Source organism: Notothenia coriiceps, unplaced genomic scaffold (genome assembly GCF_000735185.1).
Source record: "Notothenia coriiceps isolate Sejong01 unplaced genomic scaffold, NC01 NC01_scaffold00025607, whole genome shotgun sequence".
In the NCBI taxonomy this organism is placed as follows: domain Eukaryota; kingdom Metazoa; phylum Chordata; class Actinopteri; order Perciformes; family Nototheniidae; genus Notothenia; species Notothenia coriiceps.
Genome location: NW_011358308.1, coordinates 9,826 through 26,883, shown reverse-complemented (window position 1 = coordinate 26,883; position 17,058 = coordinate 9,826). Strand labels below are relative to the sequence as shown.

At 42.5% G+C, this 17,058-nt stretch overlaps 1 protein-coding gene across 1 annotated transcript; it reads right to left on the bottom strand.

The window, feature by feature from the left end:
* Positions 1-1,139: 1,139 nt before the first annotated feature.
* Positions 1,140-15,161, bottom strand: LOC104956224 (catenin (cadherin-associated protein), beta 1). Its single transcript, XM_010783696.1, has 17 exons — positions 14,997-15,161; positions 7,814-7,864; positions 6,966-7,190; positions 6,600-6,853; positions 6,274-6,512; positions 5,715-5,916; positions 5,441-5,585; positions 5,204-5,307; positions 4,900-5,034; positions 4,527-4,730; positions 4,167-4,325; positions 3,876-3,995; positions 3,414-3,564; positions 3,163-3,284; positions 2,875-2,935; positions 2,230-2,480; positions 1,140-1,930 (listed from the first exon to the last, which is right to left on the bottom strand). Exons 2-16 carry the CDS (start codon positions 7,824-7,826, stop codon positions 2,266-2,268), a joined length of 2,349 nt encoding a protein of 782 aa, XP_010781998.1. The 5' UTR covers positions 7,827-7,864; positions 14,997-15,161; the 3' UTR covers positions 1,140-1,930; positions 2,230-2,265.
* Between the last annotated feature and the right edge of the window lie 1,897 nt (positions 15,162-17,058).

Sequence of the window (17,058 nt, the reverse complement as noted above, 5' to 3'; positions counted from 1 at the left end):
TTCGTCAATCTGAGTTTATTGTTATACATTGGACTGGAGGTAAACGAAACAGTTATAATATTAAAATATGTAAATGTTTTTTGTTTTGAGTAGCAGTTGGCTCTAAAGAACAGAGTGTTTGACTCATCAAATGTGCAGAACTAAATATTGCTGAATGTGTCCAGACGGCTCAGGATTACAGCATGAAAGTTAATCTGGCTCTGAGTTAGTCCTGACACTACCCACAACATCAGGAACATGGACACTTTAGAGTTTAGATAATGTGTCTGCCATGATAGTCATGTGTAATGTGACATCACAAATGCCTACTTTTCCTGATGGTATATAGCTACATAGCAACATACAGATTAGGTTCTGCCCGCTTCTCTATTTTCCCTAATGCTAATGCGTCTATCAGGTGTTATGATACCGCACAAGGAAGATGTACTGTGTGCTGGCAGCAGGCATCACTTCCACGAACCATGAACTTTTTCTCTCAGATTTACATTACATGTCATTACAGTCAAATAAATATAAGTTTGTCAAAAAAAATAATTGTATAGTCTGTCATCTAAATCCAATTGAATTTAGATCCCCCCTGCTCCGTCTTCAGTGACAGTAAAGTATGTCAGATCAGAAAATATCATTTTGGGGATTTTTGAAATATTTGAAAAAAGTGTCAAGCTTTAGTTTACATAGCATGCATTGCCATTATGTAAAAGATGTGAAAATATTTTGGAAAAACATTGATTAAATGTCACAAAAAATATATAATATTGTACGTTGACATTTCAGAAAAAGTAAAATAGTATGTCAAATATTAAAAATAAATACTGAGTATAGTGATTTGAAAATATCCCAAAAATTGAAAAGTAGTATGTTAAACAAATCTGAAAACACAACATAGTCTTATATCGTAAATGTCACCAAAAAAAAGAAGCAAAACATAGAAATAGTAGATTATTGAAAATATCAAGTCAAAACAACTGAAAGACAAAGAAACTTGATAGTATATTATGTCATAATACTGACACCTAGCTACTTCCTGGTCAGATTAACAGTTACCTAGCCAACTGTTTACGCTTTAACAACTTCAGCAGCTAGGCACCGGCTCAGATAAAGAACCAGTGAAGGAAGTGTTTGAAATGAGACAAGAGGGGTCCAGGTGAAATGACAGTCCATTTTATTGTTTCAGTACACAGCAGGCTACAGCAACCAGCTCCTCCCACCCATTAGTAACAGCAGACCAATAAGAGCCCTCCTCCTCCCCATCATTCCACAGCCACACCCATCCAGCTAGGTCAGCTACACCCCCTTTGGAACAGCAGAGACACATCAGTGTCCATCTTTAAAGCAAGAAAATAGCTTGATATTTGGACCATGATTTCAAATTCATGTTTTTTTTTATACAAAAGCTACACAATGTTACACTTGATCATCAGAATACAATTCAACTGATTAACTTTAGTGTTTGGACACCTTTTAAAATGTCATCAGATTCTTTTCTTGGATGGAGCATTACCACTAAAAAAAACCTCAACACTACCAGAGACTTAAAATACAATGAACTGCAAAAACAAGAGATGAATATCATAATTCAGGGTAATGAAAAAAGCAAGCTAGAGTCAGTTTGTACCTTACAGACTTGAGAAAAAAAAGAAAAAAAAAGTAAAACGACCAAATGAAGTAAAAATGATAAAAAAAAAAAGTACATAAAAAGGGTTTTTCAAAAACTGTTGAGAATCAAATCCGTGTCACGTCAGGATTTGAAGTCAGCCCTCCGTCAGGCTGAGAGAACAGAACCGCACTTTAATCTAGTTTGTCCCAATGGAGTTTCCATAGACAGAAACTCTGCTTGCTGTTGTTGAGTCTCCTTCAGGCACTTTCTGAAAACCCGCCTCCTCCATATGGGCGAATCACGATGCAGGTTCATCCAGATCACATGATACAGCTGCAAAGGGAGGAGAAAGCGTTAGAAGAAGAAGAAAGCAGGAATGAGGGGAAAACCAGAGGTGAGAGGAAGGAGACAGGGCACAGGATTTGGTGACGACCGCACACACAGATCAAATGTCACACACACACCACATCACACAGCTTTGTAATTAGGAGCAGTCTGAACATGCAGCAGCCTCATCAGTGAGCAAGTCCCGACCCCCATTTCATCCAGAAAACCTCCCACCATGCTTCTACATCCCAAAAAATGCCTCTCGCTCTTCTGTGAGCACAGCGCTGCTGGGAGGACGTTCTTACCTAGTAGAAAGTGTAGTGTAATGTTGGTCTTGGTATTTACAGGTCGGTATCGAACCAGGCCAGTTGGTTGGAGTCGCCGGGCGGCAGGCCCTCGATCAGCTCCTGGGCGTGTCCCAGGTCAGGCAGCCCTTCGACAGGGGGGTAGTCCTGGCCGGGGTGGTGGACCCCCACCAGGTCATGGTCCATCATGGGCTCCATGCCCATTGAGTCTGCTCCGTAACCCCCAGAGTGGAAGGAACGGTAGCTGGGGTCTGGGGGAGGAAGGAGTGGGTGGAGGAGAGGCAGGGGGAGCAGAGCAGTTGTTAGAAGCATGTTAACAAACCAAGCCTTCACACAGTAGTATTATCAATCAAACACCACAACGTCCATCCTCCAGCACACAAAACACAAACCAATCAGTGAGGCGCTTTCAACTGAAACCAACAGAGATTCATCTGCAGTGGCCAAAGTGTTCCTTAACACATCTACAAACTGTACGCCTTTGTTTTTATTTGTCTGGTCCAGAGCCAATTAAAGTGGTTAGTGCTGGAGGAATGGAGAAATAAAAATAAAAAAGCAAACCCTCGCCCCTTATTCTATTGATCAGCATAAATCTGTCCCTCCAGTTGGTCCTGGAAGAGAGGGAGCCAGTCAGAGGTGACTCACCTTCCTGTCTGTAGCCCAGAGGCTCTCCCTGAGCTCCAATGTCCAGTCCCAGGTCTCCGGTCTGCAGAGAAATAAAGAGGGGAAAGGGTAAGCCGGGTGCCAGCAGTTTTTGTTAAGACCAACGAGTTATTCAGGCTTTTATTTTTCATTTTAAAATCTAAATTGCTGCACAAGCACCTGTGTTTTGACTAATGATATACATTTAGCACAGAGTTGGAGGCCTGCCTTACGCTTTAAAAACCTGTAGTTTAGCAGTTAGAAAACAGAGGGGATTCTGGGGCTTCGTACCTCGTTCCAGGCCATGGGTTCTGTCCTGAAGAGCGAGCTGGTGAGTTCTACTGAGAGGCGTTTCTTGTAGTCCTGGGGTTTGTCCTCTGACATGCGGAATAGAACTGCAGCAGCGTAGGTGGCTGAGGGAGATGAGGGTTTACAGGTTAGGCAAACGGCTACCGTGGTGACGAGAATCAGCTGGACTGGCTATTCTGAACATGCAAACTGCTATAGTGTAGGCCTCATCTAGAAGGTGTGTGTGAACATACCGACTCCTTCGTTGCGGCTGTGCAATAGCTCTGTGAGCGGGGCGGTGGCTCCCTCAGCCTCGATGGCCTCGGCGGCCTCTTTGTCCTGGGCCAGCTCACACAGGACGCCTGCTGCCACGCGCTGGATGTTCTCAATGGGAGAATACAACAGCTGCACACAAACAGGACAAACACACAACCATCAGCCTCCACAGTACTCACATGTTATCTGAAAGGAGGCGATAAGCAGAGTTTCAAGCACAACAGTTGGTACAATACATTTAACGTTTGAGCATCCGGTTTTTTTTTTTTATTAACTGCCATGACTTTAACATTAATATTTTCACAGTTTCTCTAGTCAATCAAAAATGATAGGTAAAATCATTTACATAACTAAATATTAATCTTTCCTAAGAGCACATCACTGAGTACGAGACCACACGTTTTTTTAATATTATTTCATTTGAATAACTTTTGTCTTACCTGAACAAAGAGTGGAATGGTGTTGAGTCCTCTGATGACTATTCTGTTGTGCACGTCTCTGGCCAGGATGTGGAGCGCTCCTGTGCAGCCCTCCACTATCTCCTCCATACGAACTCCCTCCTGATGACACAAACACTCAATGAGTTGGGGTACTAATGTAGACGATGCTTGTGCTCCACAACATGACCATGATCTTGGGCCAAATAAATAAATGACTCAATGTCCAATAAATCATGTTAATGTTTATTGTGAAGGTGTGTGTTCAAAGTGTCTCCGAGTGTGTGTGCTCACCACAAACTGCTGCTGTGTGCCTCCCATGCTGGTGCGTCTCTGTGTGTCCTGGTGGGCTCGGACCAGCAGCTGGACCAGCCGGGGGATGGCCCCCTGCTCTCTCAGAGGAGCGTGGTTGGCAGGGCACAGAGCCAGGTTACGGATCAGACCCACTGTGGCCTGAGAGACAGACACATTTACATATTCATGTCAATTAAGCCTTTTTAAATGTCAACTAGGCAGAACAATTATAACTTTAAATAATATATAGCATAACAGAGTGAAAAACAGATCCACTAAGTGCTGTAAATACATTAGATGGAGCTAAACAATGATTTAAAATAAAGACAGGAAACACAGCTTTAGTGGTTGTGTGTGTACCTTAATGAGGGGCCAGTGTGATGGCGGATGCAGTAACTTGACCACCACGGGCAGGCCGTAGTGCAGTCTGACAGCGTTCTGGGCCATCTCAGCGTCCTGGTGTCGTGATGTGAGGTGACGCAGCGCACAAATAGCTGGTTCTGTGATGTCTTCTCTGTCTCCGGCCCGAAGCACTGTGCGGACTAACGCCTCGATACCTCCAACCTACAGAGGGGTGGATGGCATGATGTCACTTTTATTGGGTGGATAATATTAAATGTAAAATATATGTTAGCTTAGAAATCTTGCATTTGTACTACATATAGGATGCAATCTCTGGTGAAAAGGTTCAGATGAGAGAATTTGAAAACAGTTCATGTGTGCTTGTTCTCACCTGGCAGACCATCATCTTGTTCTTGTAGTTGTTGCAGGTCAGGTTAGACAGGATGCCAGCAGCACATGTCACCACATTAATGTCGTCACTGCCGAGCAGCTGCACCAGAGTCCCTAAGAGACCCTCCATCCCCTCCTGGAGACAGACACAATTGTGAAGTTAGCATGAAGGCACAATATCAAGAGCTTGTCAGTAAGATGAATACATACACGTTTATAATCTTTCTGCTGAGAAATGCTTTTTAAATTAGCACAGAGGGACAAACATATAATCCTGAGGTAATGTAGAAACTTTCTCTCATCACCTGTTTGGTGGCAGCATCTGATAAGTTCCTGAGCGTCCAGAGGCAGTTCTGCACCAGTCTCTGGCTGGGGTCTGTCAGGTGGAGTCCCAGAGCCTGCATGCCTCCTGGGGGGAGGGAAAAAGATGGAAAACATGTATTTATTATTTAGTAGCCCATGTGGGAAAAACCACTATAAAACTAAAAAGGAAAGTATACGTGTCATGATATTGACTTTAAATGTTAAGAGACCAAACATACCGGCTTCTACGATGGCCGGCTTGTTACTGGAGCACACCGACAGAACTTTGAGAACACGGCTTGTGGTCCACAACAGCTTCTCATAGGTGTAAGTCCTCATGATGTTGACCAATGCCTGGGGGCCACCACTGGCCAAGATGATCAACTACACAAGAGGAGAAAGCACAACAAGGTTAGTGTATGTACCAAAGTGAGATCAATGTACCACCAGTGGATGATCTTACACATAATAATGCAACATGTATACACATTTAGCACATTTCTGACTCCTCACCTTGCTTTCCTGGTTTCCATAGGCCAGGATCTGGAGACAGTCAGTGGTGATTGCCAAGAACTTGACGTTGGTCTTGTTGAGCAGAGCCACCATTTTCTGCAGACCCCCGGCTAAACGGACAGCCATCTTGGCTCCTTCCTGGTGCAGGAGGAGGTTGTGGAGGGTGGTAATGGCATAGAACAGGACAGAGTCCACTGGTGAGCTGCAGAACAAACAGCTTATTAGATTACTGTCCCAATGGGAAATAATCACAACCACAAACTGATTAGCTCCTCAAAGGGTCCTTCCTCTCCACATGCTCTGCCTTTGTTGAGTGGAATGCAAGTTTCTATCACATTTTTCTCACAATTGATGAGAAACTGTATCATAAGGTAGCCATTTAAGACAAATAAAATGGTGCTTATGTTTTCATAATACTCTCATCAAAATCATAACAATATTTGTTACAATTCACAGACAGTGGCAACACCCTAGCACACAGGACCCTGCCTTCCTGTATTGATAGGTACAAATAAATGGATACACAAGAAGCGAGTTCCTCCACACTGCTTTCACCTACCCAAGCATTTTAACTAGAGCTGGTATTCCTCCAGACTTGAAGATCGCCAGCAGGCCCTCTCTGTGATGGGACAGGTTGTGCAGTGTCCCTGCGGTGCAGCGAGCCGTCTCCACGTCGTTTGTGTTCTGCATGGTCCTGACGATTGCAGACACCATCTGAGGGGAGCGCATGATGGCGTGGCGGGAAGCTTCCTTCTTTGAGAGCTGGTGGACCATCACCGCCGCTTTGTTTACTACGACCTGGAGCAGACAGACACAATGTTAGGAGAGGAAAAATAAAAAACAATTCAGAGCCAATACTGAGCCACAGTTGTCATGGGCAACTACCTGGTCCTCATCGTTGAGCAGTTTGGTGAGTTCTGGGATGGCTCTGGTTGCCAGCTCGGCGTCGTCTTGGTAGTTGATCAGATTGACCACAGCGTGTTTGAGCATTTGCGAGGGCTCGGCCAGCCTCTGCACATTGGTGGGGTTCGCCGAGTCGTACTGTGAGGAGGGGATCTGCATGCCCTCCTCTAGAGTCTCAGGGAACATTGCTGCACGCACCCGCTGGGCACGCGTCATGGCGTACTGACCATCTATGTCTGCAGATCAGAGGCAGTGGTTCTGTTATATTGGAATTCAAGCTGCTATTTTGGCCATACATGTCTTATGTGCGGTAAACTGTCATCTCCTCGAATGGTTAACATGACCTACCTTGGACTTGTTCCTGAGCGAAGTTCTGGTTGAAGCCCTGCTCCCACTCATACATGACCTGGTTGTCCACATCATCTTCCTCAGGGTTGCCCTTCCCACTGAGGGAGGGGGCAGTGGTGGTGGCCCCTGAATGGATGCCTGAATCCAGGTAAGACTGTTGCTGCCAGTGGCTGACTGCGGCCTTACGGTCTGGCTCCATGGCCATGTCTAGCTCCATCAGATCAGCTGGAACCAGAAGAAATCATTAGTAAAACTTGCAACCACAACCATAAAAACATTTAGAAAAGTCAGTCTAACCATGTATGAAGTAGCCGAGTATAAGAGTACACCGTGTGCAATTTGGTACTCCAGGTTAAATTCTTTTTTATTTTTTACTACAATCACAATACAGAAAACTGTTTTTGTCAGCTTTGTAATTTCCAAGCACAACTAGAGTTTAAAGCCAACAATGTCGACACAATGTTTCCAGGAAGTGTAATCACAGGTTAATCCAGTTTTAGTTTAAATGTAGACCTAATTAAGGACATTGTCACTGCTATTAATTGATTCCTAAACCTGCGCCATTCTTTACCCCAAAGGTTTAGACTAAACAGTGTGATATACCAGTCCCTTCAACCATAACGTTTGGTTTTACATGTGCTCTGAGTTTCCAATTGAAATCAATAACTAATTCACTTTGCTCTAATGAGAACATAAATCTGGGCGAGGAGAAGAGGCCGTTTTAAATGCTGCAAGCTTTAACACATTTAATACTAGTGTGTGCGAGAGAGATGCAGAGAAAATGATGAAACCGGAGCTAGTGAGAGCAAGGCGGTGAAAGAGTGTGTGTCTGAAAGTTATTTACTCACCCTGGGAAGCCATGTTCCTTTCTCAATCCGTGGCCGACACAGCTTCCTGATCTGAAAGGGGGAAAAGCAGTCAGTCAAACTGCCTCTGCAGCATCTCGCACTTCCATCATGCCTACACTCTTTCCTTCTAGCATACATTACATTTAACATTAAGATATCAATTACTAGAATCAACGGCAGTGTTGTTGAAAAAGCAAATGGTGCAGGCAAGTGACTTTCCTTCCTTTCCTGCCTACTCCCTTCCTTGGATGTCTTCTTGTGTTAAAGCCAGGCGTGGAAACAGCAGCACAAAGCCAGCATTAGGTGCTGAGGCTATCAACTATTTAGGTGAGGAAGGACAGGGGAAGTGGAGCATATTGGGTGGGGATAAAGAGGCCAGGCAGGGAGCGATCGGCGCAGGGGGTGCGGTGTCATTCCTACACTGGCTTTGAAGCTGAAACCACTCTGCAGGAAAGTAAACACTGGCGATGGCAGGAGAGAGGTAGAGCGAGGGAGAGGGGATTCATTCAGGGGAAACACAAGGACATTTTAATCAGAGGTATTTCCAACTCATACCCAAGGATAAATGTTTTGACAGTAATACAAACAAACTACCAGGAAATGGGAAAATGCAGAAGAAAATCCTGGCTAAAATGAGACACAGAAACAAGGGCTGTATATTTGTAATCAGAAATCCTTTTTGTTCAAGCCCTAGCGAAAGTACATCTGTGGTTATTCCAAGATGAATAATACAGGAAATGGAGACCAAATCCTTTTCAATCACAGCTCACTAGTCAGGACATGCTATGAAACTAAACATACCGGGGGAAGGTACGAGTATGGCAACAAACGCGTCATGAACAGATCATACCTTACTAGAGAAAGTACAGTGACTAACAACAAGACAGACTTTCCTGCAGTGAACTAACCTGAGTTAAAACTACAGACCTGCCCACACAGTACGTTTGTTCTTCATTCTCTACAGTCAACATAATATACAAGGCTAGACAGTCTTTCCAAAAGCCTTTATTAAATGGTACGTTAATGTGACTGATACAATGTGGAGAAAACAAATGAATACACTGTAGAATAACACTAAATACATTAATTTATGTATACATTTCTATCATGAACTGCTTCAACATTAATTCTCTTGCCTGACATAGCAACCGCAGTACTGGAGAAAATAATGATGTGCCTGACCGTGTGTCTGTTTGCTATGAGCTAATATGATCATTCAACTAATAACAAGACAACTTTGGTTTTTTATCATCAAAAGTATACGTCAGTTCAAAGTTCTGAGCAGCCACGTTATGCTGCACGGCGTGTTGCAACAGACTGCATTGAGAGGTCAGATGAAGTGATGGCTACAACAAGGATTTGGATGTTTTTTAAATGGCCATGAAAACTATCATTTGATATTTCAGAGTTCTTTGTGATCATTCAGAGAGACGTACTGAAATTTGAATGTAGGGAAATTATTTCTGATTTTGGAGGTTATAATTGAAACGCAATAGAAAAAAGCAACTCTGCCACTGAAAGAGACAATTATTCTTGTAATGATTGGTACTGTGCAGGACATTCAACATTCTGCCAAAGAGATCATTAAGTCAACCAGACAGTGCATTAACATGAACTCATAATGTTAAGGGGATGATATCAGGGCGACATCCCTTCTGAGATATCAGTGCGAGCTGCTGGCGGTAAACGGGCTGATGGAGTAGTTTGTGATGTGATCACTCACTGTGATTGTTTTGGTAGATACTAGCTTCTCTCAGCAATAAAAACAAAGTCTGATGTCGTTTCAGCCGTCAAAATATACTGATATTTTTAAAAACAAAACGGAAGGCTGCACAGTGTGGCTTGCAGAGTTTACAGTTATTGACCTTTTAGTCACCTTGCGTTATTAAGTTTGAGTGTCCTGCTAAGATTTAATATAGTCTGTTTGAGAAGCTCACAAACAGATATGTATGATCATTCAACAGCAAAGACAATTGCTTTTTTTGGAGACTTGTGTAAAAGAAAGTTTAAATATAAAGTTGTACTTGAAAAGAAATAGATAACCCTGAGTCAAATGAAAACAAAGCACAAGACGAGACTAAACGCCCTTTAAACAGAAGTGGACGTATAGAAATACACAGCGGACAGCATGTAGTGGTAAAAACTCAGTCTGGCACGATCGCATGAGTGTAGGAGTTTGTGGAGTTAATATGGTGCCAAAAATGCAAAATACACTCAATGATAACTAAACTACTGCCCGGAATTACTTCCCTCCTCTCACGCCCACACCACCCGAGCTCAGCTGTGTCATTAAAACAAAATCTTGAGTCAGGCTCCAAGACTGCAGCTTCCAACCACAAGCGCACCAACTCTAATTCACTGTTCACACACCATCCTCCGAGCTCTGCCCTCACATAACCTAGCCCTGTCTTAATGGGAGCCATATGTCCCATGCAGGGCTGCACACAAATCAAACATACAATCAAAGGGCACATTGGAACCATTTATCATTCACATGGAAAATGTGGGTTTTTAACATCTGGCATTGGAAACTGAGCCAGTGATTTCTTAAAAAGGCAAACAAACAAAAAAGTCTGGTCTCCAATTGCGAAGGACAAATGGCAGCCTTATCTTAACGGTTAGGCTCCGAGTGTCAAAACACAAAAACAACTATTTACAGTAAACGTTTGATATCAGGCTAGCAGCTTGCCCAAAGAAACTCTGAACCAGAGGTTCTTTGAAGCCAGATGTGAAATCTATTATGTAGAGCGGTGCCCGGTCGAGTCAAAATCCATACAATTGAAACCAGATGACTAATGAGTGACACACCAGTTACAGTCCTTAGCAGTATGTGGGATGACAAGAATAAACAGAATGTCACATGTAGCCATGCTTTGAGAGATCCATCAAAGAAGCTTTTTTTCAGCTTGGACCACAAGGATGTAAATGTAGATGGGGAGTAAAGTGCATGCTCACACGCACACACAACTTTATGAAGCGAAGCTGGCCCAGGTCAACACTCAAATGACAGACCTACTGTTCCAGGACAAACTGCCAGGAATAGTGTACTTCTGTCCGTTACCCTGCCCTCAATATATTAATGAATAACACGATGTTCACATTGAGAGCCAGAGTGTATTATGTGTAAATAACTACTGTTGGGAGGAGGGGGTTATGAATTGATGGGGTTATGCCGCCTCACAGAAAAGGGGACCAATGCAGTCCAATAGGCTGAATCTATCTAGAGCACCGTGAATATAACTCATAAACAGTTGTAGACAAAGCTGGACGAAGCACAGCTAGGACCTGTTATTATAACCATCAAGAACATGTATTTCCTGCAAGAGACTTCATGTGTGTCCTATAACAGGCAGGAACCATAGGGCACTCCGGATTCCCCACATGTAGATCATGCTACATCGCACACAGTGCAGCTCATTCAGGACAGATTCCAGACAACTATCACAATATGACTTCATTCCAGACCCCACTAAAAATAGGAGGTTACTAATAGGTTAGTGCAGGTCCACAGTGACACCTACAGCAGGGTTTGCCACACATTTAGGTTTCTTTTTTAATATATATTATTTTTTTTTTTATTCGTCCGTGACCACGACGCCATCTGCGATCGATTAACTTGTGGACAATGATCCCTCGCTCTACGCCTCCTGTACCCAGTCCCGGACTGGCCATCGGGAGGACCGGGGGGGTTTCCCAATGGCCTGGCCTGTTAAGTGGCCTGCCTCACACAGGGTGACTGGCTGTCTACATGATGTGGCCTGCCGACATGGCCACTGTCATACAGATCATAAATCAAAGCCGTTGATTGGTCTCTGTGTGTCATTCAAGCTCACGATAACCTCAGCTCAGGTGAGGTAAAGGACTCTTGAGTGTTTAGATAGTTAACTTAGTCTAAGTTCTCAGTGGGTAAACACATATTAAAATTTGAGGGTGTCAGTGTTTTTTCATATTGGATATGTTATTGTTTATGGCCCTGATTTTATGATTATTGAAATGTATACAGTTCTGTTTCATATGGTGTTCCCATATATCTAGTCTCTTTATTTTCCCCTCAAAGTGCACCAGATTGATGCATTTAACTCCAACATTTAACAAATCTTACTGGGGGAACATGCCCCCGGACCCCCCTAGAGGATTTGAGGTCCACCCCCACTTAAAATCACATTGATAGGTTCCTAAATACATTTACCATTTAAAAAAAAAATAGTAACCCATGTCCATATGTTTATTTGTGGGTAGTAGATTTAAACTATAGGGCTATCACTATGGGCCCTGCCTGTACCTGTTCGCTCTGCCATGGTGTGAAGGGTCTGCTAACACGCGACCAACAGAAAGGTTAATGTTGTTGTTGTTGCACCCTCCAGGTACCACCACCCCCCCAAGTATATTTCAAAGCTGTGGGAAACAATGTACAGACTAATAGGACAAACTTTAACCAATTAAATTAACACATCAGAAGCTAGCTAAGCAAGTGTGAAATTAATATGTAAGCCATGTGGGAAATCTTGCACTTCTAAACACCTTTTATCTGATGAAATTGGGAATGCAGTAACCCTAGAAATCATATCGCTAATAAAAACAATCAAAGGAGGTTTCAAAAGCACATCCATTTATTCATAGGAATTCAAAGCAGGTAAGCACATAACTCCCCACTCCTATTTTGTCTAGAAATATAAAAAAAAGGCTTCTGTCAGCAAACTTGAGCAACAAAGTGAGTTTGCTTGAGCCTGAAGGTTTACCTTGTACGAAGAAAAAAGTCTCATATTACCATTAAAATAATTAATCAGTTTTCGAAGACTTCCTCTAAAGTGCATTTTGCCCTGCGGACATCTTTGGCTCAACTGTACAGCCTCTTTCCAGCATGCGGTGGCATTTATATAACTACGAAATGATTGTGTTAAAAATACACTAAGCTTGAGTTGAATAATTTGTTTTTTATTATTGAAAACAAAACTTCAAAAGAGATACATCCATCTAAAATCCTGACGGTCCGTTTCTTCTGGAGAAAAAAAAACACCGAGCTCAATACATCCATATGAGCTAATGAACCAAACCAGCTGTATTATCGGTACAAGCGGTGTTAGCCATCCTGTAATGTGCAGGGTCAGCACTCTCTTCTGCTGCTGCTGCCAACAACACAATGAGCTCCATGCCTGCAGCCGCTGCAGTGTGAGCTCTGTTTCCAACTGCTAAATGATGGATACTGATGGAGGAACAGGAGCTCCAGGAAATAGCCAGACAAATTTTACACAAGGGTGACTTTTCCCCTGTTGTGCTTAACAATTTACATAAGAATCAGTTATGTAAAAATGAAAAAGGAGGGAGGGGGGTATTTAAAAAGGTTGAGATTAATATAAAAACACAATCCTTAAAGATGCATTCCTAAAAAAAAAGTCGGTTTGAAATAATTGTCGCCAATATATGTTTAACAAAATCATTGTATATATTTTACACAATTTGATAATTTATTTTATTTTTAAAAGAATCTAAATAAAACCACCATATATATTTGTACATTTTAAAAAGTGCTCCCGACCTACATGTTGCATTAGAGTACTACGTAAATGCAGTTAGGCACAAAAAGTATTACAGTATTAGGTAATGTCACACCACTAGAAAGGTTCAAGGTAATAGTGTTTTTGCAATTGGATGACCGCAGAAATACCACTGCCGGTCTCGTAACCTACACCCACGCTTCCGTCTTAAAAATGTTAACGCAAATAAAGATAATTTTGCTGACGAGATGCCGGGTTTGTCGGTGTTTTGTTCCATTGTGTAATCTGATCGGGGATTTCACACAGGGGCCACACGAAAAACACAACGTGTGACACTTTTGTGGGGGGTGAAAACAATGGAGAATAGTGGTATTGGATAAGTAAAGGTGATTTCATAAATACAATAAAAGCTGTTTCATTGCAGAGCATCCGTAATTAAATCCATCTGGGGCCGCTGGATGAGAAGTCAACATCGTCCCCACATTCACTTTTTTCAATAAAACCGTAATCAATGGCGTGGGAAATAAAGCCGCGAATGCGTTTTGAGCCAAATACAACAAATCGTTCCCAGTATCGACAGGATGGCAATAGCCTATATAACTTTTTTTAAGTAGTGACCCGCCTGTCCGTCTGCAGCAGCCAAGCAAACATCTGGCTTGGCAAGGGGACCATGCGGAGAGACAATTAACCAATATCACATTTAATAAAAAACAAACAAAAAACATATCACCTTTTTAACTATACAGATGATAAACGTTCGGCAGGATCGTGGCCCCCTCTCCCCCACAGCTGCCCCTGACTTTCCAACACCACTGACTCAGATTTCACACCCTGGCTCCTCCTCGCCTTCCTCCGGAAGCACAGCGGCTGCGAGGAATTTGTCGGTCTTTGTTTAAAAGGACGAGTGGAAAACACACGTAGGGGCCATTGACCAAAAAAACAGCTTGAATAAATAACAATAGTATGCCACTCTTTCCACAGCGAGGTCGATATTTAAGTTTAACTGTTTTACGAAGTTTCAAATAACTTGGTGAAATGTTAGCAATAACGGTAAACTACTCTTCTCGCCAGTGTGTGACTTTAATGAAGGTTAATTAACGTCGTTTTTAACTTGTAGGACTATACACACAACCACCATATAGCGACCTTCACATGCGCGTATCTTCACCCCGTATTAGGTGACTGTGCCGCTAAACCAGCTGCAAAAACAAGCGACTTACAGGCGAAACTGAAGTCGAGCAAACACGAGTCAGGATGGAGGAATGTGTCCAGCAGCACAAGTGGCCTAATAGTACTTTAGCTAACTAACCGTAGCTAACGTTCGCTAACGGTAACTATTCAAACAGGCAACGACAACATCCGTGTTAACTCCCGATTCCTGAAAAAATGCAACGCCAAATAATCCATTGGACACATTGGTCGTATTGATAACTACTGTTTACCTTTCCCAACACCACTCTACAATAATGTACAATTAGTATCGTCTGTGAAATAGGTATGTTCCCATTAGGCGGTGGCTGGTATCCCAAATATCTGCCGTGAAAGCAGCTGGCTCGCTAGCTGCGGCAGCATCCCGACCGGCCGCCGCACACAACAACAGTCCCCATTCCTGCTGGCATGCAGGGAAACCAGCACAGGAGAAGAGGGAGAAACTGAGTGGAGCCGATAGTTTTAAGGTTGAAGCCTACCCTTGTCAACACAGCAAGTCCGTCCACTCAGGTCCTGCAGGGTTAAAACACTCAGCAATGGAAAAAGTCGAGGATAATGTGAAGGCGAGCGTCAGCGGGAGCCCTCGTCCACTCCCTCCGCAGTCAGTGAATAATGACTTGGCCGGAACAGCAGTGACTGGAAAATGTAAGATGGCGGCGCATCTATATAGACCGAAGAACACCTCCAGTGGTTTAATATCCTGCCGAGCGCTAGAATAAAATAGATACTTACATCTGAGTCTGACCAAGCTTGAAATTCCTATGACTCTTACACTCATCTACTTCGATTATCTTCAACAATAACCACATGCCTTGGTTGTGAGTGTTAATTCAGTTATTTAAGTAAGGGAAGCCACAATAAATGTATAGGGCACGAGTATGGATACACAATTGAATGAAGTTCCGGTAGACTACAAAATTAAAATCCGATTCCTTTTCCCTAAATTAAACCTCTCGGACTGTGAAAAAGCGCATAATTTCCCTCAACTATGACTATTGTGAAACAGTGACAGTTTCAATTAAAACAGCATCACTCATATAACCAGTTGTCAGCTGACCCAGATTAAATGAGTACAAAAAAAATACTTCACCAATTCAGTGGCAAAGTCAGAGTTTCATTTTTGCCACCATACATTGTATTACTCAAGTAGCTGAAGGAGGGCAAGGGTGACAACATGAGATACAATAATGAACAGTGCAAACATCAAAAACTCAACAAGCTTTTTTATTAGACTATAAAAAAAAGACTGCCAGTCAATAAATAGACAATGGAGCTCTGTCAGATGTCAGTGGTCTTGAGAAGTGGCTTTGTTTAGCCCTTGTGCTTTTGGCCATTCAATTCGTGTAATTTGTGTGTACATTTAGCAAGGAGTTCATTGGCTGTGAGATTCCTCAACAAAACCCTGTGAATTAGCCTACAGGCAAAGAAAAGTCAGTCAGCAGGCTTGTGTAAGTGAGGAATGTGTGAGTCAGTGATTGTCAGTGAATAGTTGTTTGTAACTAAATGTCTTTGTTTGTGAATAAGATAACATCTCACACGCTAAGGGAATATTTCAAGGAAGTGATTCATCACAACTGTTTCCATGCTTTAACTGTGAGAAAAAGAGTTCAGGCAGTGTATTATGTATAATCAAACAATGCATGCATTACTAAAAAAAAAACTACTGTTCGATTAATTTGTCTTGGCTTCATTGAAAAGCAGATTCAGGCATTATAAATTATTAGTGATCTATGGGCATAGCCAAGGTCCTTCAAGTGAGTGGTGTGATCTCCCCTTTAGTCTGACATCACAGAGTTGTGGCTATTCATTTTCAAATGACTTTCTATTTGGCTCAATAATAAGTAACTTAGTAGATGGGCCACGTAGGATATTTAAATATGTATTACAAGTCCTCTGGTGTGTTCTGTCCCTTAATCTCAGCGTTATGAAAGATATAGAGAGCAGTTCATTTGCTACCTTTACACTGCACTTAAATCTACAGCTAACTATGTGAATGGCAAACAAAGGTAAAATCGTCCTCTGTCATATGGCTACAGGCTATTCCATGAACCAATATTGATGGTAGGGGAGTGGAATAAGTTACCTGAAACCTAGACTCACATTCAAAACAGTCATTGCAGCAGTGCTGAATGTGATACACAATATGCATTTTATTAAACGAGTAAACAAAATATGTGACACATGACCTAGAATGAGTCCACACTGCGTCATTTGATTGCAACATAGAAATATTACGGCAATTGAGAGTGATTTATTTTATTTGTAATGGCTTTCAAACCACAGCAGGAATTACTGCAGTCAGTCAGTTTGATATACAGCCATGATTTGTGAAAACCAAATTGCTCGGTTCCTGTAGCCACGTGATTTCACAGAAGAATGCTGATACAGCCAAACAGAAACAGGTATGACATCATGGCACAGTGAGTGACTTCCAGTACACAGGATGACGTAACACTCTGGGTTGCAGATATTTTTGATAGTGTTCCAAAACACATATCAGCGGAGATGTAGTGAGATGGTGAGGAAACAGGCTGGTGAACA